The sequence below is a fragment of the Odocoileus virginianus genome, chromosome 1 (genome assembly GCF_023699985.2).
Source record: "Odocoileus virginianus isolate 20LAN1187 ecotype Illinois chromosome 1, Ovbor_1.2, whole genome shotgun sequence".
Classification (NCBI taxonomy): domain Eukaryota; kingdom Metazoa; phylum Chordata; class Mammalia; order Artiodactyla; family Cervidae; genus Odocoileus; species Odocoileus virginianus.
The window spans coordinates 89598589-89622272 of record NC_069674.1 but is presented as its reverse complement, the minus strand read 5'-3'; the positions used below and the strand labels follow the sequence as shown (position 1 = coordinate 89622272).

General features: G+C 35.9%; 1 protein-coding gene and 1 pseudogene across 8 annotated transcripts in view; one reads left to right on the top strand and one right to left on the bottom strand.

The window, feature by feature from the left end:
• DGKB (diacylglycerol kinase beta) overlaps positions 1–23684 on the bottom strand; it is an 824229-nt gene that overhangs the window by 515558 nt on the left and 284987 nt on the right. For all 8 annotated transcript variants that reach the window (XM_070470763.1, XM_070470758.1, XM_070470752.1 and 5 more), the window contains 3 exons: positions 20780–20896; positions 9981–10054; positions 6341–6415 (listed from right to left, as the gene is read on the bottom strand). In XM_070470763.1, the coding sequence (XP_070326864.1) occupies positions 6341–6415; positions 9981–10054; positions 20780–20896 (266 nt within the window). The remainder of the gene's footprint in view (positions 1–6340; positions 6416–9980; positions 10055–20779; positions 20897–23684) is intronic.
• Positions 16650–19203, top strand: LOC110124683 (U3 small nucleolar RNA-associated protein 14 homolog A pseudogene; annotated as a pseudogene).

The following is a 23684-nucleotide window of genomic DNA, read 5'->3' as shown; positions in this document are numbered from 1 at the left end:
TAAAGTGATTATTATTAATTGGGAAGTACTCTAATTTCAGGATATTATTATGGCCTCTAATACCTATTATATAGCAATTAATCTCCTAAATCAGTGCTTATCCATGCCATCTCCATATAACCAGTTGGGGAGCTTTGTCTAGGCCTACACCTCAGATATTATAAATCAGGCTGTACTCCCAATCCCTCTTACAACCCATACCTATGCCCTCATAGGGAGTTCTCCATTCTCACTGTTTAGGGGTAAAATAAGAGGCACTCATTTTCCAGTGCCTCTCCATGATATATCAGAAGTAGCCAGCAGTAGGCTACAGTGGCAGTACAACTAAACCAGGAATAATTTGAGTATAAGGAGAAAAAATGACATTTCACCATTGGGCAGTATCTCAAACAATAAAATTTCCTGTTTACCTTTTCTGGATAGAGAGATGTTCAGAGTTTAGGAAACATTCGAGTTCAATAGTACCGACTAATAACAAATATATGTGACACTATTAAGGACTTGGAAAAGGCAAGAATGGACGATTAGTGATGGGAGGAAAATTTATGTAAGTGAATTTCTCAGAGTGGACCCAATATTGGGACTATTACTGTTCCAAAGAAATGCCAGTTAGCAATTTTTCATAGCCACTCCATGAGTGTTTTGAACACTCATGTTCATATTGGTAGGGATAGAAGCTCTGGAAGGGATAAACAACAGGAATTTAACAAAAAGAGTAGTTACTAACTCTGGAGTACTCAGTTGTCATTGAGTGAACCAATTAGTGAATTCCAATATGTTACTACAACTCAAGGGAATTTAACCCATCTACTTAAGGGTAGCCTAAAGTCATTGGTTCCTTTCCATAATACAACTGCAGCCATTTGTCCTTACTAACTAGACATGTGTTCTAGAAATTGTACCAACTTTTCCTTCCCATTATGCCTTTGTCAGTGGTCACAGCAAATGACTTACTGAATGCTTTATCATATGCTCAGTCACTCAGTCAGGTCCCACTCTTTGAGAGTCTATGGACTGTAGCCCACCAGGATCCTCTGTCCATGGGATTATTCAGGGAAGAATACTGGAGTGGATTGCTATTTCTTTCTCCAATACACTATCATGGTATCTCACATATTGCTGTCTCCTTTCGAGGAATGCCTTTCACTGAGAAGGAAGAAAGAGAGTGGGTTGATGCCCTAGAGATGTAAAGATTGTCTTACATGTTTTATTAGGGAGAAACTGTTGTCCAGAGCACACTGAAATAACCTACTAAAAGACTCAGTCACTGAATCAGTAGGAGCACTTACACTATCAAACAGCTATGTCATATGTTCTGAACTATATTTTGCTGTTTTACCCAATTCAGAAAATATGGTTCTAGAGCCAAAATGATTCTGGAGTTTGGGTATTGAAACTTACAACTTATTATAGTTAATACATTAATACTCACTGTGAATCTTAATTTTATGTGTAAAATTGGCTAGGCGATGTATGTCCAGAGAGCTGATCAAATATTACTTTGGGTGTTTCTGTGAGGGTATTTTTCAATGAGATTTAACATTTGAATCAGTAGACTGTGTAAAGCAAATTGCCCTCTCTAAAACAGGTGAGCCTCATCCAATCACTTGAAAGTCTGATAGAACAAAATGTTGATCCTATCCCAGGAAAGAGAATTCTCCAGTGTGATCACCTCTGAACTAGGATATAGACACTTCTTAGTTCTATAGCAGCTTGCCAGCCTGTGAGCTCAAAATAAATATCCATGCTATAAATTTGGATTTGTCAGCCTCAATTAACATGTGAGCTAATTCCATATAATAAATCTTTCTTCAAAATATATACTATTGGTTCAGTTTCAGTAAAGAACACTGGCTAATACACTCTTTCAAACATTTTGCTTCACACTCTCTAGGTCCTTAACTCTTATGTTTTCAATGTTTTAACACCAAAGAGGAATGCATTTGAGACAAAATTTTCATTGAATTGAAGCTGAAAACTGATACTTGGACATTTTGAGGTGCCTCGTAGCACTAGACAAATAGGCATAAGTGACAAATATGATGTTGATTGGTATAAAACTGACTCTAATTCCCAAGGAGAAATAGATTTGCTGCTCTACAATGGAAGTAAGGAGTGCTAATAAGATTTCTGCTCCAATCACTGGTTTAGTTGTAAGGATGAGGTTACACACAGTAACAAACTACCCCCAATATTAGTGGCATAATCTTACAGAGGCTTATTTATCATTCATTCTATGGAGATCTTGGGTAAGGCTGGGGATGGGGGCCCTCTCTCTCCATATTTTCAGGCCAATACTGTTGATCACTGTGGTATAGGAAGAGAAAAAGTGGAAACTCTACTTTCTGGTCACACTTTATTATAAGAGAAAGTCAGAGGCCACTCTTAATACCAAGGTGAAAGGAGTGAAGTCAAAATCAAGTGCCTGGAAGGAGATCTGGAAATATTTGCTAAACAGTACTAATAGTGCCATGTACTACCACACCTGTCACTCAAAGTAAGTGAGAAATGAATTCTGCTCTACACAAGCAGTACTACCAAAATCTCAGACCTATCAGCTAAAACTACTTGAGTCCCTACACTGGGGAAACATTTCCAGGAAGCTAAGAAATGTTTTATGCTTCAGCTACAGCTTTCAACCAGTAGTAAAACTAGGACTGTAGGCCTATAGGCTTTACATGTGTTTCATTTTTTGTATTATTAATAGTGTCATTTAATGAAATTCATTTATAGTTAAATATACATTTTTCTCATTATATTTATGTACATTGAGATCAAAAGGATAAAGATAAAGGAGAAAATAGTCATCCCCAGAAATGTTTCCAAGAACCAGGACTTGAAGCTAGATATAGTAACTATACAAAATGCTGGGTTATCTACATTTTAGGAAGATGTGTATTTTTGCTGACATATTTAGTAGCATTAGTAATGATTGGTATTTTTTTTTCAACTTTTATCTTCAGAAAAGAAAAGATATTGGATAATTCAATGGTTGGATGGTGGTGAACACATACTGTTTTACTCCCACCAAGAATTTCTCTTTCATCCTCAGGTTATGGCATCCTCATTTGGCTTTGAGGAAACAAATAATTTGATAGTAATCTTGTTAATCAAGAAGCCCTGTTCAAAAGTGTTAAGATTGTGACATAGGAAACAAGAGAAGCCAAAAATATGATTCTCCTGAGGATTTGAATCTTGAATAGAGGAATAAGGATACCTGAAGCATTTGGAGTCAATTTCTCTTAGCAGTAACCTAGGGACTCTGTCTTCTTAGTCAGAGTTTCCTCTAACTGTCCTTTTCTGTTCTTTTTTTTTTTTTTAATTGAAGGATAATTGCTTTACAGAATTTTGTGGTTTTCTGTCATACATCAACAAGAATCAGCCATTCTAGTTTGAGGAGTTTCCTCAAACTGCTCTGATACCTGTCTTTTCTGAAACATATTTCTTCATTTTTCCATTAATTCTATGAGCAACTTCATAACTTTTCAGTAAACTATATTGGATCAGAAACTAGATTTTATTTCTGTTGTTTATAGAAAAGTCAGTCTAACTAATGCCATATCCAACTTTACAATTGATTAGCCATGCAAATAAAAATAAGGATATATTTTTACCTTTGACAAAAATAAAAATTACAGAAGATAGCCAATTTAAAAGATGTTATGGGAACTAAAACATCATATATTGCTTTTGGGATTATAATTCAATACAAAGTTTCTGTATAGTAATTCAGCAGAACCTGACAAGTAAAATTTAAGATATTTGAATATGCTTCTAAAAACAGATTGATTAACTTAAATTATTCCAATAATTTTAAAGTGCAGGCAATACAAATATTTCCCAGTAAGAGTAGCTTAAAAAAAAAAAAAAACTATGGAATACTGTACAGCTCTTAAAAACATTTAAATTTATCAGTATCTACTGAATTCAAACAATATTCACCATATGCTTTTGAGCAAAAAGGAACAAGCTGAAGAGCAACAAAAAACTATACTTTAAATTATATAAAAGATCTATTTCTCTATACAAAACATACATGTAGGTCTATATATGAATACATTGTATATATGTGAATGCATTCACTCAGTCATGTCTGACTCTTTGTGATCCCAGGGAATAAAGCCTGCCAGGCTTCTCTGCCCACAGAATTTTCCAGGCAAGAATACTGGAGTGCAGTACCATTTCCTACTCCAGAGGATCTTCCTGACCCAGGGATCGAACCCACATGTCTTACATCTCCTACATTGGCAGGCAGATTCTTTACCATTGCACCACCTGGGAAGCCCTAATATACATATATTAATATCTATATTTATAGGAGATCTTTGAGGATACATACAAACAATTCACAATAATAATACCCTGAGAGGTGCTAGACCTTAAAGTGGGGCCCTTAACTTAATCTCTAAATTATATTCATTGTAGTGTGAAATTATAAAAGTACATATTTTACTTTGATGTTTCAAAATATTAAAATATATAAGGTAATAGGATGCCTAACAGAGAGTAAAAGGAAACATGTAATATATATTTAAAGTGCAGTAGGAAAAAAAATGAAATTGAAAATAAGGCTAAAATCAATGTTACTACAGTATTTTTATATAGAGCTACACAGCAATTATGTTATTAATTAACACTACTACAAATGATATTGATAAATAAAATTCATCAGGGACATATTATGTAATAAGTACTTTTATATGCTTCATGGGATCATCCCAACTTTACTTCATAACTATCCTATGAGGCTGGTACTATTTCTTCGTTTCATGGAGAAGATGATGACAACACAGGGCAGTTAAATGATGAGGTTTATAATGATCAGAGTCAGCAGACATTTAATTTAACTATAAAATACAAGCAAGTCCTGGATTTACTTGGTCTAGTGGAGCTACAAAGGTCTTGGAATAGCTAAACTTCTTAAAGCACGGTTCCTTAATCCTGCAGTACGTGCTGAATACTAAGTCTCTTCAGTCATGTCCAAGTCTCTGTGATCCTACAGACTGTAGCCTGCCAGGCTTCTCTGTTCATGAAATTCTCCAGGCAAGAATACTGGAGTGGGTTGCCATGCCCTCCTCCAGGGGACCTTCCCAACCCAGGGATGGAACCCGCATCTTTTATGGCTCCTGCATTGGCATACAGGTTCCTTAGCGCCACCTGGGAAGCCCCTGCAGAGTAAGAGCTATTTTTTTGAAGAGCAGAGAATATTAAAGAACAAGAAAAAGAGGCACCCTAGTTGAGCATCTGTGTTAATATCAAGGCTTTACTTTTGCTTGTCTTTGACAAGGCTGGAACTTACTGCATGTGGCTGAGTTAGTCAGTAATCTGATCATGACCCTCTACTGGAGTTTGACAAAGGCAGTGTTCTGAACTAAATTCCTATGGGGAGCCTGCCTTCTACAGCAAGGAGGTTCCACCCATCACTGCTCAGCATTTGAAACTGGCCCTGGACAACAGGTAGCAGGGAGGGAAGAAAAAGAGGAATATAAGTGTGGGAGCCTGTGCTAATTAATTGCATATAGTTTCATTTATCTAACAGAAGATTTGATGGCATACATTTTATTCTGAGCATTTAAAGACAACTTTTAACATTTGCTTTCTCATTTCTGAGAATAACCTAGAAGATTTACTTTGATCATACTGACATATTTTTCAAAAAGAACTTTGTTTATGGAGCTTTTTTCTACTTCATCTGGTATAATGTTTACTATCATGTTGATAGACAGAAATCAGATCAGTGAAAGATGACATTAATTAGTTAAACAGGCCAAGCTAATAATGATTTATTTCAGTGCATACTGATGACATCAAAAGTATATGGTATCTGTTGAAAAATAATTGTATTTCACTACATCTTTCCTATTACAAAGTATCGTATAAGAGAGTAATAGTTATTGGATTTTGTAGGTAGTAAATGAAAAAAATCACATTATGATTTCCGGTCTTTGTTAACCAGCATTTTTTCTTCTGTAGTAGATCTATATCTTACATTTAATAAAGAAAGGAAAGGAGAGCAGCACTTCCAACCAATAAATGGTTTAGTTATTTCAGCACCCAGCTAATATACATGTATGTTTGTGGTGCAATTATTCTTATTATTATTAACATTAGCAGTAGTATGAGAATTACTTCACAATATTTTTAAAAGAAGGAAAATCTGATTGAAACATCATTTTGAAAAACAACATCTGCATTAGTTACTCTTATGTAGTTGATATTCAATGTTGTTATCTATACTAATCTGGCTGCTGTATTTGAATAACATTTCTAGGTTTGTCAGGCTGCTTATTTAATTAATTAGTATTAAGTAAGTTAATGGCAATAATATATTTAGACTTACCCTGGCATTGGTCCATTTCCAGCAAGACTGTAAACCTGACGAGGATTTAGTAGGTACTGGAATTTTCTGTAAATTCTGTAAAGGTGAAAACATAGAAGAAAAAAAGTAAATTTAGTGGTACCTCCAAGTTTTTATTCTAAAATGCACACTGATTTGGAACATTCTCTATCCTGCTTTTGAATATTATTTAATATGATTTCAAATAAATACTTTAAAATATCAGGATAAAATTAGTTAAATATCTTTTCTTAATAGGTCCTTGTATAAGTTACAAATTGGATCACCCTAACAGAGATGAACAGAGATGAAAGTTATTTATCCCATATATGTAATGATTTTGGACACTTTGTATGTATGTATGTATATATGTTAGTGAAGACTGTGATCCATCTGCTTAATTACTTCACATAAACAATCAGCTTGATGAGCTAGCTCACAAAATTGCTAAACTATTTCACCAGGAACATATCAAACAATTCATTTTTTCTGAAATAAATTGATCATTGTATAACCAATACAATAGAAATGTTTCTAAGTATACACACATCCCATTCTAAGGCAAAATATCACATGTAAAGGAATATATTTAGTTTTTAAAATTAGTTTTTACATACATGTGAAAATATTACTATATATCTTAATACATCCATCTTATGTTTACTGATGCACTTGATAGCTCAGTTGGTGAAGAATCCACCTGCAATGCAGAAGACCCCAGTTTGATTCCTGGGTTGGGAAGATCCCCTGGAGAAGGGAAAGGCTACCCACTCCAGTATTCTTGCCTGGAGAATTCCATGAATTGTATAGTCCATGGGGTCACAAAGACTCAGACACGACTGAGCAACTTTCACACACACACATGTTTATTGATAGAAATCTCCAAATATCTGCTTATATCTTCCCACTTCCTTATGCAACACCCTTGCATTCTAGATCTTGAATAATGATACCACGCAGTGTCTTAAGAATGATTTTAGTCATTCTCGGGACCTCTTTTTCCCCAGCACCCGAAACAGAGGACAATCCTGTACCTTCTAACTGAGTAATGTCTACCATACCTGGTCATTCTATCTCATGCCTTACTGCAGGCTTTCAAGTTCTCTCCCCAGATCTGTGAACGTCTTGCCTATCCAGCCTTCTTCTGCACTGCTACTTAAGTACAGCCATGCTGTTTCCAACAAGAAAAATCACTGCCAGCGTCAGGAAACTTATAAGATATTTTATTATATTTAAAATAGTTTATATATCTCATCTTTCTCCTTCTTCCTCTTAAATTTCAACCCCAATGAATATCTTCTGGCTCCCTACCAAAACAGCACAACCATCCACAATTATGTCTCTTTTCTTCCTTCACCTGTCTAATATTTACTTACAGCCACTCAAAAGCTAGACTTTTGAGTCTTCAGAGACAATCACTGTTTTCCTCTGAACTCCCATGGCACCTTTATTTTAAACACTCTTAACTAAGCTTCTACCTTGGGGTTATTGTAGAAAATCTATTTATGTGTCTGCCTCCCTGCAGGGCTGTATCTTCTATCTCATCCCCAGTTTCTAGCAAAGACTAGATTCTCTCAAGTGTTGCTGTCTGAATGATGTGTAAGCACTTCCACCACTGTTGATGGGTATGGGAAACTATCTATGTGTGCATCTTTATTTCTGTGACCTTTTCCTGCTTACCTAATACATCAAAGAAGAAAATTTACATATTTTGAAAGGAAAACCCTGAATGCTGTGCTGTGTGCTTAGTCGCTCAGTCATGTCCGACTCTTTGTGACCCCATGGACTGTAGCCTGCCAGGCTCCTCCGTCCATGGGGATTCTCCAGGCAAGAATACTGGAGTGGGTTGCCATGCTCTCTTCCAGGGGATCTTCCCAACCCAGAGATCGAACCCAGGTCTCCTGGATTGCAGGTGGATTCTTTACCATCTAAGCCACCAGGGAAGAAATATATTTTGAAAAGAAAACCCTAAATAGAATCCTGTTTATTTGTGAAGGATGGCTGCTATGCATTCAGGACAATTTGTGATCACACACATAATAGAGCTCCTTTAAACATATTTACAGTTCTTTTGACTTTGAATGGTCCTTGTTAGTGTATAAAGTGAGTGTGCATATAGGAACACTCAAATATCCTCCTTGCCCCATTAAATTTAATTTACTGATAATGTCAGTGTATCTATCTTATTTTTTAAAGAATTATTTTTAAGTACTGGGAGAAGAGGGAGAAAGATATTTCATTTAAGGGTCATTCAGCAAGATTAATGTTCCCTTAATTTGAGGGGGATTTTTCCATTTGAAATTATTTTTCACTTTATACTCCATTTGTTTCTAATTTCAAATATGAATTTTAGTCTCATCTGTTGCTTTGTGAAGAGTATGCTTCTTTTCAAGATATCAATATCATAAACAACAAACAAACTATGAGTAGTAAAGAAGGAAATGATTTTATCATCATCATTTACTATTTCATGTGTCTAAAAGGTAAGGCAAGTAGTCTCTTTAGTAAAGCATTATAAATACTTTATATCACTAAGCCACTAGATATTTAAAATAATTTCTATCATATTTAGCAGAGTTTAAAATATATATGTGTGGTGGTAAAGAGGGAAAACTTTTTAAGCAGAAATAATATTTTATTGAGTGGAAAATGACCATTCTTCATTTAACTGAAATAAAGTTGGAAAGTTAAATGATAGGAAAGGAAATTACTTTTCAAAATTCCATTATTCATAGAAACATTTCAACTTCATTATTTGGTAAAACCACAATAGAAATTTCTATTTTATTATCATAGTGTTTGTGTGAGTGCTTTTATCTGATTGCTCATTTTTTGACTGGGATTAGTAAAAATTTCTAGAAATTATTAAGGTAACAGGTAACAACTAAATTTCTGTTTATGACACCCCTTAGGATAACATAAGATTTACTCTTCAGTGTGGCAATTTTCATATTTTTAGTAATTATTAGAATTTAATCATTAATTTTACAAAAAGAAAAAAAATATTGTCAAGAAAACTGAGACACCAGATAATGCAGCTCATTAAAATTCTGAATAAATATACTATTCTTCTCCAGTTTATATGTCATCATGTTCTCCAAACATACATGCAGATAATTAATCATTAAAATATATTTTGTCTAGAAGCTGAATGTAAATTCTGTTTCTTACTGCTGGGCGGGCAACGAATTCCGTTCCTAACTACCGGGCGATGATTTACCTGAAGTCACCTGTTGACCATCTAGAGAACCAATTTTCATTCAACAGTATTTATGGAGCTGTGCTGTATGCAAAGCTCTTTGTTAATAGCTAGGGACGTAATAGGCAGGATGGAGAGAATTCAGATATCTGACTTATGATAATAAAATCTCTACAAAAGGCCATTACTATATTAAAATTTCAACTGTAAAATAGGGAGAGATCATACCAATATACATTGTTACACAGAGATGACAGCACCATTTATTCCAAATTAAAATTACTGAACCATGAAGGATAATAGTTTTAAATGTTTTTATACCATAAATTTAGTTTCTCTTTTCACATGTATATGAAATAGTAATAAAGCTGATTTTTTAAAAATCAGTCAATAAAGCTGACTTTTTTAAAAATCAGTAAATAAAACTGATTTTTAAAAACATACCTTTCTCCTTGCTTCCCACCACTTTTGGGGTTCACAAAAACTAAAAGTGGATGAGTACCAGGAACTGGAGTGATCTAGAAGAAAAGTTGAATATGTGGACAAATTATTTACATTAGATATAAAGAGAACTCCTTGTTATTTCTACTTTATGACATGCCAATTAGCAAATTCAAGACTATGGTTCGTTTGTCCTGTAATGAGGAGATAAACAGCAGAGATAGACAATGGACACCAGATCTATTTAATAACGAGTTTAAACCTTGTTCTTTGTCTCCGACAGGAGTACCACGCCACTAAGAGCAGGGCAGAGGGTAAGGTAGGTATAATATGAAGAGAGAACGACCTCTCAGTACTGTGAGATGAAAACAATAGGCCCACTTGCAGGACACTGGGTAAACCACCCAGAATAAAGCAGAATATAGTGGGGAAGAAAGTTAGGAAAGAAAGAGCTCAGATTATTGATCCGTCTTAGACATGATCCCTGCTCCAGAGCTTTGTAGCACATTTGGAATCCATCTTCCCAATGACTTGTGAACAAGACTCTAAATAAGATCGTTTGGGGCCACTTGTAGCCTGAGTCCCCATCTACACAACACTTCCTCAATGCTTTCTTTTCCTACTTGAGAAGCAGAATGACAGTTAATCCAGGCAACTTGCTAAACGGGAATTTATTAAATTGACTGAGTCCCTATTATTGCCATGCACTTTTCATCATTATATACTTGATTTAATCCAAAAAAGTTCCTGTCCTAGTGGAGCTTATAATCTGGTAGAGAAACATGAGAAACAAATAAATATATATTTAGTAGTAAAAAGTATCACCAGAAATAAAGTAGGTAAGGTAATAGCATTTCATTGATGAGGGGGAGAAATTATCTTTTGATAGAGTAGCAAAGAACACTTGTATTTTACTTAAGTTCAATGTTAAGAGATAAGCTCTTTTAAATAAAAGTATTTCTATTCAATGTATGACTATGCAACTCCCATTTAAACATAGTTTGATTAGAATAATATTTTAATAATAAAACATGCAACTAATGTAATTCTCTAAATATTAAGTTGAAAGCTTTTAGATCAGTCTACTTTTTCAAAGTAGATTCAAAATATCCTTTATTGCTCTGGTATTTTTCCCTTAGAAAGTACCTGAAATATTCAATGAGGAGATTAAAAACAACGATTTCACCATGTCATCTTGTTTCCTTTTGCTTGTTAAACAATATGTTAAAATATCCTACCAATCTATTTTCTTCTAATTCTTCTGAAATGCCATTTTTCTAATTATAGGCACTGAGAAATTGGTAACATCTTCAGACTGTATGAGGAGGTTGAATGAAACATTCGCAGTTCTACTCTTATTTAACTTGTTCTCCTCACAAGCTGTTCTTTCTGACTCAGTTTAACTTCCCTTTGTAAAGAGGGCACATGGATTTTGTTTCTGATTAATCTCCTTCAGTTGGGAGATGAGATGGATGAGCTGAACCTGGAGTAACTTCCCAGCTCTTCTCCCCTGAACTCCATGAGCTCAATTGTTACTGTACAGAAGGTGCCTCCGAGGTGAAGCCATCGTGTTACAGGCTTGCAGTGTCTTCCCCACTCCCTCATTAAAAGCTGAACACCAAAACACACCTCTGACAACTAGTATTCAGCCTCCTTTTCTTCTCATTCTATTACAAATCAGATGGAAGTCCTAGCATTTTCACATGCAAAAAAGTGACAGATGTGGATTTTAGTTGATCTTTTAACTTAATTTGAATTGCTAGTCCTTATTTTTAAATGGAAGTGGCATTCTCAAGGTAAATAAAAATTTTTAGGAAAACATAAGCATCTGAACCCAAATACTAAGTTAGGGTGATCATCCAAAAATTCAACATTCAGCTTACCATTACATGAGATTACATTACATTTATTTGGGCAAATCTTCTAACTCACTTGAAAATATATTCTGGAATGTCTTTCAGAAAGGCTTATTAATTGAAATGTTGAAAGATATAATTATGGTTTATCAAAAAAAGGCCAGTAGCATGCTACAGACAATTGTGTTCTGAGGAGACATTATTACGAAGATCCCACTAGAATATAATATAGTCTGTTGTTTAGTCACTAAGCTGTATCCAACACTTTGTGACCCCATGGACTGTAGCCTGCCTGGCTCTTCTGTCTGGGATTTCCCAGGTAAGTGGGTTGCCATTTCCTTTTCCAGGGGATGGATCTTCCCAACCCAGGGATCAAACCCACATCTGCACTGGCAGGTGGGTTCTTTACCACTGAGCAACTAGGGAAGCCCCAATATAGTCTGCAGAGGATCTCAAAATACAGAAACCTAGATGTCATTTTTAGGAGTCAGCAGATGGATAATTATGTCAAATGGATTAAAAAATATGAGAGAATCTAAATAAAGAATTTAGGATAACGATGATACTCTACAAGTCACAAAAGTTAAGTACCGAGCAAATGGAAGAACAGAAGTAAAACCAAGCATCAAACTTTTCCTCACATATCCCCTTACCATAAATTAGACTTGTAAAATAATACTATATAAAAATAAAACATTAAAAACTTCAATATTTATTTGTAAGTTATCAGAGACTACAGAATAGTGCCTATTTGACAATTATTCTAACAGATAAGTCACCTGACCTAACATAACCTCCACTTAAGGAGCAATACGTGATTCCATATCAGAACCACAGAAATTCTGGTATTATGGGATCATTTAACAATGGTGGTATTTATGTAAGAAATGTGATGGTTTCAGGCAAATCAGCATCTTTTTCAATGCTCATTCAAAAAGCTTCAGAATTCTGCTAAACTTTGTTACTATAAAATCTATCTCACTAAATTTGGGGGCCAGGAGACCAAAGACCGTGTTTTTAGATTTGAGAGCCAAAGACCTGCAGTACTACATAGCCATTTTCAAGTCCGATGAGTTAAAAATAAACAACTACTGTGTTCACTTATAGTCCTGAAGTAAGAAGCAGCAAGCTCTGGAAGATGGTGAAGGACAGGGAAGCCTGGTGTGCTGCAATCCATGGGGTCATAAACAGACAGACATAACTGAGCGACTGAACAAGAAGCAGCATCTTAGCGACAGAGACTATAATTTGTAAATTAATTCTCATATTCCTCTTCATCCTTAGTAAAAGAACCCCAGGCTTTTAGGATTGCCTACATATGAGAACATTCTCTTACATAAACATAACACAACCATAAAAATCAAGAAGCTAGCATGATTCTGAACTAGCTTCTTTTGTTATAAAAGCATTGTTGAGACAACTGGTGAAACTAGAATGAGATCTGAAGATTAGATAGCACTAATGCATCAATTTTACATTCAAGTTCACTAATTGTCTTTTGAATTGTACCTAATGTAGTCTTTAACAGGACAGACTTTGAATTTTTACTTTTATATAATAATTCTGAAATAAAATATAAAAGAATTACTTTGAAAACTGATTTATTGTCATCCTAAAATCTCATATGCATTTGGTTATAGATTTTAGTGGGATGGGAAAGAGTAAAACAAAAATACAAATATTTTTAAAATCCTGTTGTGCATGTGAGTGTGCTCAGTCATGTCTGACTCTTTGCGATGCCATGGACTGTAGCCTGCCAGGCTCCTCTGTCCTTGGAATTTTCCAGGAAAAAATACTGGTGGGGTCAGCCATTTCGCATTCCAGGGGATCTTCCCAACTCTTTGACCTTGGAAGTAAATAATTATATAGCACTTGAAATAAGTTCAAGTGGAACAGTATATAAAACAGATGAAAAGCAAATTACTCTGTCTGATGTGTGAGAGAACTCTGATCCCGTTCTCAGCTTCCCATCGCCCTACTCTTGTGCTTGAGGTATGTCTATGGAATCCTTCTCAAAGCAGTCTTTAAAAAAACAAAAACAAAACATTGGGATAGGGTAATACAGTAGAGCAAAGAAAATACTGATGGTGGGGCAAAGTGTTCAGGAATATTTTAGAGCATGTGTGATACTTGAAATCCTGCAGAATGGTTCTAAATTAGGTGTGAAGGCACTGCATGCAGTAAGAAACAGTTCAGACTGGATTCTCCTCTATAAAAATAAATCATGCAAGACCACATTTACTCATATAAAGGAGCAGTTTCATTTATATATTGGAAACACTTGAGAATATGGCTTTAGGGTCAGACTGGTTTGGGATCCCAGTTCAACCATTCTCTCTACATATTCTCTCTCCCTTAGTGAATTCATATGTGATGGTATTAAGTGCAATCAATATGCCTTTCTGTCCCAAATTCATATCTACTCTCACCCCTGAATTCTAGATTCACACATCTGTCTGCCCACTCAACACTTTGATTTGGATATTGAACAGCATCAGACATTTTACTCCAAATGTTATTTATCCAGACCCTCTCCATCTCAGTCAATGGCAGCTGCATCATTTCGGTTCCATGGGCCAAAGTTCTTGGTAATGCCCCTACTCCTCACTTCTTAATGAGACCTAATCTCCCTGTCTTACATAAATTATAGACAACGCTGATTCTCAGCCCTGACACATCTTATCTTATTCAGTTCCATATTTTCATTTATAACCGAGCACATTTTATATCTATGGAGACCAGAACTCATTTTAGAGGTGGTTGTAATACCCAAAATATAGAACAGGTATTTTGGACTTAGAGACTTAAAATGACAATGAAGAGCTGATTATTAGAATCAATAAGCCTGAGGATCCCAAAGTGGACATACATATACATATAATCAAAGAAAAGGAATAAATTTTATACCCATGCTATACATTTCTGTATAGTGCATATATGCATGTTTTTACAGTTTTGGGAATTATAAGAATGAGATCGTTGTAAATAATAAAAACAGTAGGGAAAGAGAAAAGCAGCTGTGGTGGGGACAACACTAGTTCACTTTTAGATATTTCATTATAAAGGTTCCTCTTTATTTTTTGCTAAGAGTATTACAAACTATAGACTTTTTGGTTTGCAAATGACACATTTGGAAATTTTTCTCAAAAGAATATTTAGGGACAAAGTAATATGGGCATAATACAGTTTAAACAACTGTTCTGTTTTTCTAATTGTTTGTTCTTATGTAGCTAATCATCTGTATTTTCACATCTCTTACATGTTAAGGAATTGTTTCAATTACATTTGATCATATGTATTAAATGTAAACCTATGGTGTGAGCGATGACAAAGACGGAGTGCCTAACCACCTCTATTTGAAGTCCCCTAGGACTCGGGTTAATTAATGAGACTCATCCTAAGGTTATACATGATCTATTACTTCCTCTAATTAGAAATAATAATCCTGATCATTATGCTGGTTAGCTGGAAAGAAGTAAGATGAATGTGCTTAACTATGATTAATAGTCTGTAAGCCATGTAGATCTCTTCTGTCACTGAGTTATATGCAAACTGGGCTGCAACTCAATGCTTTTGGTGATATATATTTTTATAACTCACAGAAAATTAATTTTCTGGAAGATCTTTTTAAATTTTGTGGCAAATAATAAGCATTTTATTATTTTAAAATTGATTACCACAACAAAAATTATTTTTCCATTTTGTATGAAATAGCTATCCAATAATTTATTGTCCACTTTTTAAATATTTTCTCCCAAATTTTGTGAATACCTATATGCATCATATTTCTGCTGAGGTGAAATAGACTACTGCATGTGAAAGTAAAGTGAGTACGTATAAATATTTTTAAGATAAAAATTAAAGTGATGATGATCATAGTATTTACTTACTGATGTGTTATAAGGGCTGGTGCTTTCCCTTTGCTAACGAACAAATTTACCTGACAGTTATATGGCAAAGAAATCTATAAAAAGTTATCTGATTAGAGAAAGGAAGCACATACACAGAGAAAGTTAATCATCTATTGTTTTTGTTGTGATTTAGTTGTAATAAGATTGAAAATTTTGCATCCTTTAGAATTTAAAAGAAAATACATCTTATATAGCTATGTCAGTTTAAAGTCTCTGCATGCACCACTTAGTTTTGGTTTTGACGTTTGAGTAAAGACAGGTGTAACTATAGATATTAAGAAAGAGACTAAAGCAGTTATAATTCTAGCAATTTCAAATGTTTGTTTCAAAATTTGCAAAAGTAGTACATGGAAGAGCAAGGAGGTCAGAAATGTAGCATTTCTAGACCTGTTAAAATTTGTTAACCAAGGGAACAGGGATCTCAGGAGGGAAACACAAACTCTGAGTCTGATGGCCTTCATTCTCACCTCACTAACTGAGAGGCCCTAGGAATAATTTTACTTTAGAACATCAATGTATTCATTTTTAAAGTGGTAATAATAATATTTATTATATGTTGGAGACTTAAGAATTCATAATTATCTTAGACATCATTGAGAAGGATCACTTAATAGGCATAAAATATTATCACAGTGGCTAGCATATACTGTTTAACAAATGATGCATGTTTCCCATCCATGTATGTTGGAAGTATGTTGTGAAATATATTTGTGTGAAATATTTTTGAATTTTAAAATGTAGAAAAAGTCAAAATTAGGTTTCCTTTTGTTATTTTCATTGCAGGAACCCAGAGTAACTAAAGATTTAAACTCAATATCATCAACTGACCTACTAAAACTACAAATGTTGATTATTTTTCACTAAAAATTTCACAGGATCACTAAACTAAAAGTTTTTGCTATCAAAATTGTGGATAAATTTTCCTTTTCGACTTCCACTCCTGGTCCATGTGAGAGACAGGCTGCTGAGATGAGCGCGAACCAGGCTGCAGAGAGCAACCTTCTGGCTTCGAACCAACAGAAAGAACTAGAGGATTTGCCAAAAGACCACCCCTTGAGTACCAGTGAAGATGAAGGGGACAATGATGGAGAAAGAAAGCATCAGAAGCTTCTGGAATCAATCAGTTCACTTAATGGAAAGGATAGGCAGAAATTGGCTGAGAGGTCTGAGGCTAGTCTGAAGGTGTCAGAGTTCAATGTAAGTTCTGAAGGATCAGGAGAAAAGCTGGTCCTTTCAGATCTGCTTGAGCCTGTTAAAACTTCATCCTCATTGGTTGCTGTGAAAAAGCAGCTGAATCGAGTGAAATCAAAGAAGACTGTGGAGTTACCACTTCACAGGGAAGAGATTGAGCAGATCCACAGACAAGTGGCATTCAATAAAAGCTCCCAAATCCTCTCCAAATGGGATCCTGTCGTTCTGAAGAACCGGCAAGCAGAGCAGCTGGTTTTTCCCCTGAGCAAGCCCCAGTCAGCCTTTGCTCCCATCGAACATGTGGTCAGTGGCTGGAAGGCAGGAACTCCCCTGGAGCAGGAGATATTTAATCTTCTCCGTAAGAACAAGCAGCCCGTGATAGACCCTTTACTGACTCCCGTGGAAAAGGCCTCTCTCAAAGCTATGAGCCTGGAGGAGGTAAAGATGTGCCGAGCAGAGCTTCAAAGGGCCCGGGCCCTGCAGTCGTACTATGAGGCCAGGGCTCGAAGGGAGAAGAGAATCAAAAGCAAAAAGTATCACAGAATTCTGAAGAAAAGAAAGGCCAAGCAAGCCTTAAAAGATTTTGAGAAGCTGCAGAAGGTCAATCCTGCTGCAGCACTGGAAGAACTGAAAAAACTTGACAAAGCCAGAATGATGGAGCGAATGAGCCTTAAGCACCAGAACAGTGGGAAATGGGCAAAATCAAAGGCAATTATGGCCAAATATGACCTGGAGGCCCGCCAGGCTATGCAGGAACAGCTGGCCAGGAACAAAGAGCTGACGCAGAAGGTCTGGGCAGCCTCTGAGAGTGAGGAAGAGGAGGAAGGCCAGGAGGAAGGCCAGGAGGAAGAGGAAGAACCTCTTGTCCCTGACATGGTGAATGGGGTGCAGATAAAGGCAAATGGGCTGAACCCCTGGATGTTGCAGAATCACTTCAGTGATGCCAAAGAGGCTGAGGTCCAGAAAGACCTGGAAGACCCTGCTGAGCCTGAAGCCCAGGAGACTTCTGAAAGTGAGGAAGAAAGAGCAGTGGTGGAAGAAGAAACTCTCTTGAAAGAATTTGAGGAAAGGAGATCACTTAGACAGAAGTCTGAGCTCAACCACATGGTGGAGCCAGTGCACAGACGTGTAACAAAGGATCCTAGCAGCCAGGAGGTGCTGTCCAAATTGAGGGCACTGTCTCAGAAACTCATCATGGAGAACCATCAGTCAGGGAAGCAAGAACTGAGTTCAGCGAGGACAGCTCAGAGCGAGGAAACCGCCAGGGAGGAAGAGGAGCTCATGTTTCTGCAGAGGCCAGAGAGAGCTCAGACTCTGGACGAGCTGGAGGGGCTGGGCAGGGAAGGGTGTGTTGCAAACGAGGAGCTTCCCAGAACTGCAGTGGAAGGGCTGCAGTTGGAGAAGAATCTAAGTGATCATATCGGCGCCCCCAAGGAGAAGAAAAGGAAGGAACAAATGATTGATCTCCAGAACCTCCTAACCACAAAATCGCCTTCCATGAAGTCCTTGGCAGTTCCCATGACTGTACAGAAGTTGGAAGATGAAGAAGAGAAAGATAAAAGGCAGATGATAAAGGAAGCTTTTGCTGGGGATGATGTCATCAGAGACTTCTTGAAAGAGAAGAGGGAAGCTGTGGAGGCCAGTAAGCCAAAGGACCTGGACCTGACTCTGCCTGGCTGGGGCGAGTGGGGTGGTATGGGCCTGAAGCCCAGTGCCAAGAAGAGACGCCAGTTTCTCATTAAAGCCCCTGGGGGTCCTCCAAGGAAAGACGAGAATTTGCCAAATGTGATTATCAATGAGAAGCGGAGCATCCATGCAGCAGCTCATCAGGTGCAGGTGCTTCCGCTTCCATTCACACACCATCAACAATTTGAAAGGACCATCCAGACCCCCATAGGGTCTACATGGAACACCCAGAGGGCCCTCCAAAAGCTGACCATGCCCAAGGTTGTCACCAGGCCAGGCCATATCATTAAGCCTATCAAAGCAGAGGATGTGGGCTACCGATCTTCCTCAAGGTCGGACCTCTGTATCGTACAGAGGAACCCAAAACGACTCTCCATACATCACAAAAAAACATCTGGAGAATAACTGTGTGGACTGAATTGCTGAAGTAGTGACACCTTGGTGCTGGGAACCGATAGCCCAGCCTCCGCTGGCCTGGTTTTACTTAGAGCTGCACTATGATTCCAAAACAAGCTTAGCACACCGTGGGTGTAGTTAAGCCATGTTTTAGAAATAAAGGCATTTTTATCTGTTTAAAAAAAATTGTGGATAAATTTTATATTTGGGACTTTCAATGAGATTGCTTAACACACAAGTATGCCTTTCAAAATATGTAGACATTGATTTCCTCTTTTAATAATTAACTTCTATACTCTCTGACCAATGTAAATAATTTTATCATTCAGAATTTCCTCTTTTTACATTTGAATTTAATGATTCATAAGCAATTTTCTATTCACAATATGTTTTATTATGTCAAAAAAATCAGTAATCTGATTATCAATATGTAAGCAATAATTATTGTTTTCAGTGAGACACTCAAAACAATGAAGAAGCAAGCATTTAGGCAACTACCATGTGATCTCAACTGTCCTTGCAAACTAAGGACATAAAAGACATAACCCACAGAATCACAGATAAAGTAATAAGTGAAAAAGATATAAAATAATATATATTGAATTCAAGTATGTAACATACTATATCTTTGTGTAGTAAGAGGTTGGTAGATTTTCTTGGAGAACATAAAAACTGCAGCATATTCTTAAGGAAAAGAATTAGAAATTGGAAGAGAGAAACATACAGATAGGAAAACAAAAGAAAAATAACTTCAGAAAACGAAACAACAACAACAAAACCTTATTCCATAGATTAAGCCGAGTTCTTTGATTGTGTTCATGTCTGAAAGGGACACAGGTTCAATTCCTGGTCCAGGAAGATTCCACGTGCCATGAAGCAACTGAGCTCGGGGGGCCACAACTGCTGAGCCTGTGTGCTGCAACTACTGAAGCCCGAATCCCTAGAGCCTGTGCTCGGCAGCAAGAGACGCCGCCACAGCGAGAAACCGGAGCACCACAAGGACGAGTAGCCTTGTTCTCCATAATTAGAGAAAGCGAGTGCACAGCGGCGAAGACGCAGCGCAGTGAAATTAATTAGCTGACTAATACTAAACATTTAAAATATAGATGGAAAGAAATGCTCCTCTTGATGTCAGGGACCCCTAGGGGTAACTCAGAGGTTTTTAAAGTACTAAAAATATGGTTTTGAGTTACCTGTGTTAAACTGGATACATATATGCAGTTTCAATTCCAACTTAAAACACTGGAAGATATGGATAAATTATAATGGATTCTTTATTTTTATTATTGATTTGAAAAAAATTCCACACAGAAGAGTTCATTTTATTATTTTCTGAAAACACTTTTTCAATCAAAATGACTTCCAAATAGATACAATAATATATAGGGAGAAAGTATACTTTGAAATAATATAATAAATATATGAAATTTATATATGAAATTTATGAATAAATAAATGAAATAAATATATAACACAAATATATATATCTATTTAATAATAATTTGCAAAAGCTTCAGATTGACAAAAGATCTCTTTTCAATTTGAGTTGAATGAAGACACCGTCATAAATGATCTAATCAGAATGTCACTCTGTCAACCAACTATAAAACTGACATCTTGATAAATTAATAAAAATGTTTCTAAAATTACTGAACAAATTTGCACATTAAATAAATGTGTTGATAGCTGGACATATGCCCTTCTAAGAGCACCAAAGTAACAAATATGAAAGCTACTAAAATTTGGATTAAAATAATCCTACCTGCAGGCCTTGTCCATCCACAGTAACAGAGTTGGCTCTTTGCATTTTGTTCTTGTCGGTCACTTTGTTTGACTGCTGGGAACCACCCTTTTCCCTTTTCACTGTTGCTTGTCTTTCCTGTTAGGAAAACATCTTTTATCAAAATATTGAAAATATTTAATTGCTTTACTACAAAGGCAACATAAAGAAGAATTTCATGGCTACTAACGTGGACCCAGCTTCCTAATTTGGTGTTTCTAGTGAATAATATGAAACCAGATGCTTTCTAATGACTCAAAATATATGATAGATGCATGGCCAAAACATCAGTTAAAGAAAGGTTGCAAAAGAAAACCAAAACATATTATCCTAGGTGCCCAATTATGACTCTGGTAAAAGTTCTTAAGGAGTACTAAAGCTAATCACTTTCATAAACAATGGTACAGATAATACTACAGGACTGTAAATAAATTTGTACCAAGCACTAAATTTAATGCTTATAAATACATGCAATATTGAAAATGAATACATGATAGACCCTTAAACTACTGTTGATCATCAAGAGTGGCATAAAACTTAAAACACACACTCCTTCCCAGCTAACACTTATATTCACCATAACAGAAAACATTTTCATGGTTGTCTTCTTCCTGTTTCTATTCCTTCTCCTCTTTTTAACCCAACCTAAAAAACTTTTATTACCATTAATGTACCAGATCACCTTTATGCAAATCACCAATGACATGTTCATTTGCTGCACTTGTTAATCCGTCTTCAACTTCTCAATTTTTAAGCAGCATTTGACAGAATTGACCTTTTCCCTCTAGAAAATTTGCTTCAACTGGGTTCTAGAACACTTTCCTTAGCTCTCCTCTTACTTTACTAACTTCTCCCTAAGTCTTTTCTCTTATTCCTCCAACCTTATAATCTCAACATTTAACCCTTGACCTTTCCCTTGGGCCTCGCATCTTCACTGTCTACACACACTCCCTAGGTAACTTCATTTACACCCAAGGCTTTCGACTTCAATTTGATAATGAAGCCTAAGTTTATATTCCCTGTTGAGAAAAGGAATATTCTTGCCATATCAGTGAACAAGAATATCACAGAGATCAGCAATTTCATCCTTCTAAATGTGTATTTCTGACCCCTAAGGGCAATCAGGAAGAACAATTGCAGCAGCCACTCCCTATGGTGAGCACTGAGGAACTCAGGGTGTGAAAAAAATGCAGGATACTGGTCCTAGATAGCTGAGATGCATATGAAAGGAGTGATTTCAATGTCCAAATTCTTGCATCTTCCCATACAGAAGAAGCTCCAAATTTCTTAACTTGAGATATATGGTTTTAATTCACAAAGATGTTTTTGATGTTCATACTGCCTGCCTTTTGTCACAAATTTCTATATAACCTGACTCCTGCCCCCACATCCTCAGAGCAGTTCTCTCAGGGTTACTTGAAATGTTGTCTCGCAGGCTTGAAGTCCTAAAAATTCCCACCAAATAAAACATAACCCTAAGTTTTTAGGTTTTAACTATTTTTTAAGTCAACACTGTTCAGAGTTCCTCCAGGAGCTTAATTCCTATAAACAAATGCCCTTTCTCTCTGTCACATAAGTATCTAGAATGCATATGAATCCTGAAACAATAAAAACTAATTAAAATAAAAAGTTTCTCCCTATCCACTTTAAATATAAATCCCAAACTGGATGATTATTCATCACATCTATCATTACATGTTTTAAGCCCCCATTATCTTATTTGCCTTAATTATTGTGGCCATCACCTTAATGAGTCAATCACTTTCCATTTTGTCTCCCTCCAGTTGATTCTCTATGTAACAGCCACACTCAACCCTTATTACTGCACTCCAGCTACACCAACCCCATCTTTGTTTCTTTTTTCTTTACATCTCTGTTTCTTGATCACAATAACTGTGCTTTTAATACAGGGCTCTCACAACCATTCTGCACTCTGCTGGACAGCTCTTCTTGCTCCTGGTCAAACATTAGACTCCATTCCTTTATATGTTTGTGTGTATGCATATTTTTTATATAATTTAAAATATTATCTATTTAATACTGGTCTTACACTTTAATCAAAGCTCCATAGAGAAATGACTTTGCTTAACTGTTTCACATTAAATCCTAGATCAGTGCCTGAAAAAAATCACTAAAAATGAATGCAGATATAAATCAATCTTAACATTCAAAAATCAAGCAATTTAAAGTGCCTGAAATATTGTGTTGAGAAGAACTCCTAAGGCATGTTTAAACTTGATGTGAAAAACTGTCCTGATCAATTAGCAATGTCTCCCATGTGTGTTTAAAGGTCTGAGTGCCATGTATTCTCTATTATATATTCAGATACATATATACATTTCTGTTCCTATATTTGCATGTATTTTGTCAATTACTTCTCAATTACTGTCATTTAGGAAAATATTTTTAAGTGGAATTAAAAGTAAAGCTCTTTTGATATACATTAAGGCCAAATGGAACAGAAAACTTCTTGGACCAAAATAAATGCTAATCAGCATAGCCCTTTTATAGTCCTTGCAATTTCATGGTGCACTGAATATATTTTTGTGTAGATAAAAATGGCTTGTGCAATAGGATTCCTGAAATTCAAATTCTTTGGAAACTGATATATTTTCATATAAGCAGAATTTCTGGCAAAAAATATTGATATTTTAAGGAACAGATCATTCTTTCTAAGCTTGAAAATTACATTTTGTCCACAGATAGTTAAGGGTATAATGAATAAATGAGTGAATTATAGGATGAGATTTGGAGTCAGAAATGCCAAATGGAATCCATCTTCACTACTTAAATACTATGTAGCCTTAGAGAATTGACTTTTACTCAAAATGGAGTTAGCAATACCTATTTGTCAAAGTTGTGTATGGCTTAAAAGAAAATGTATAAA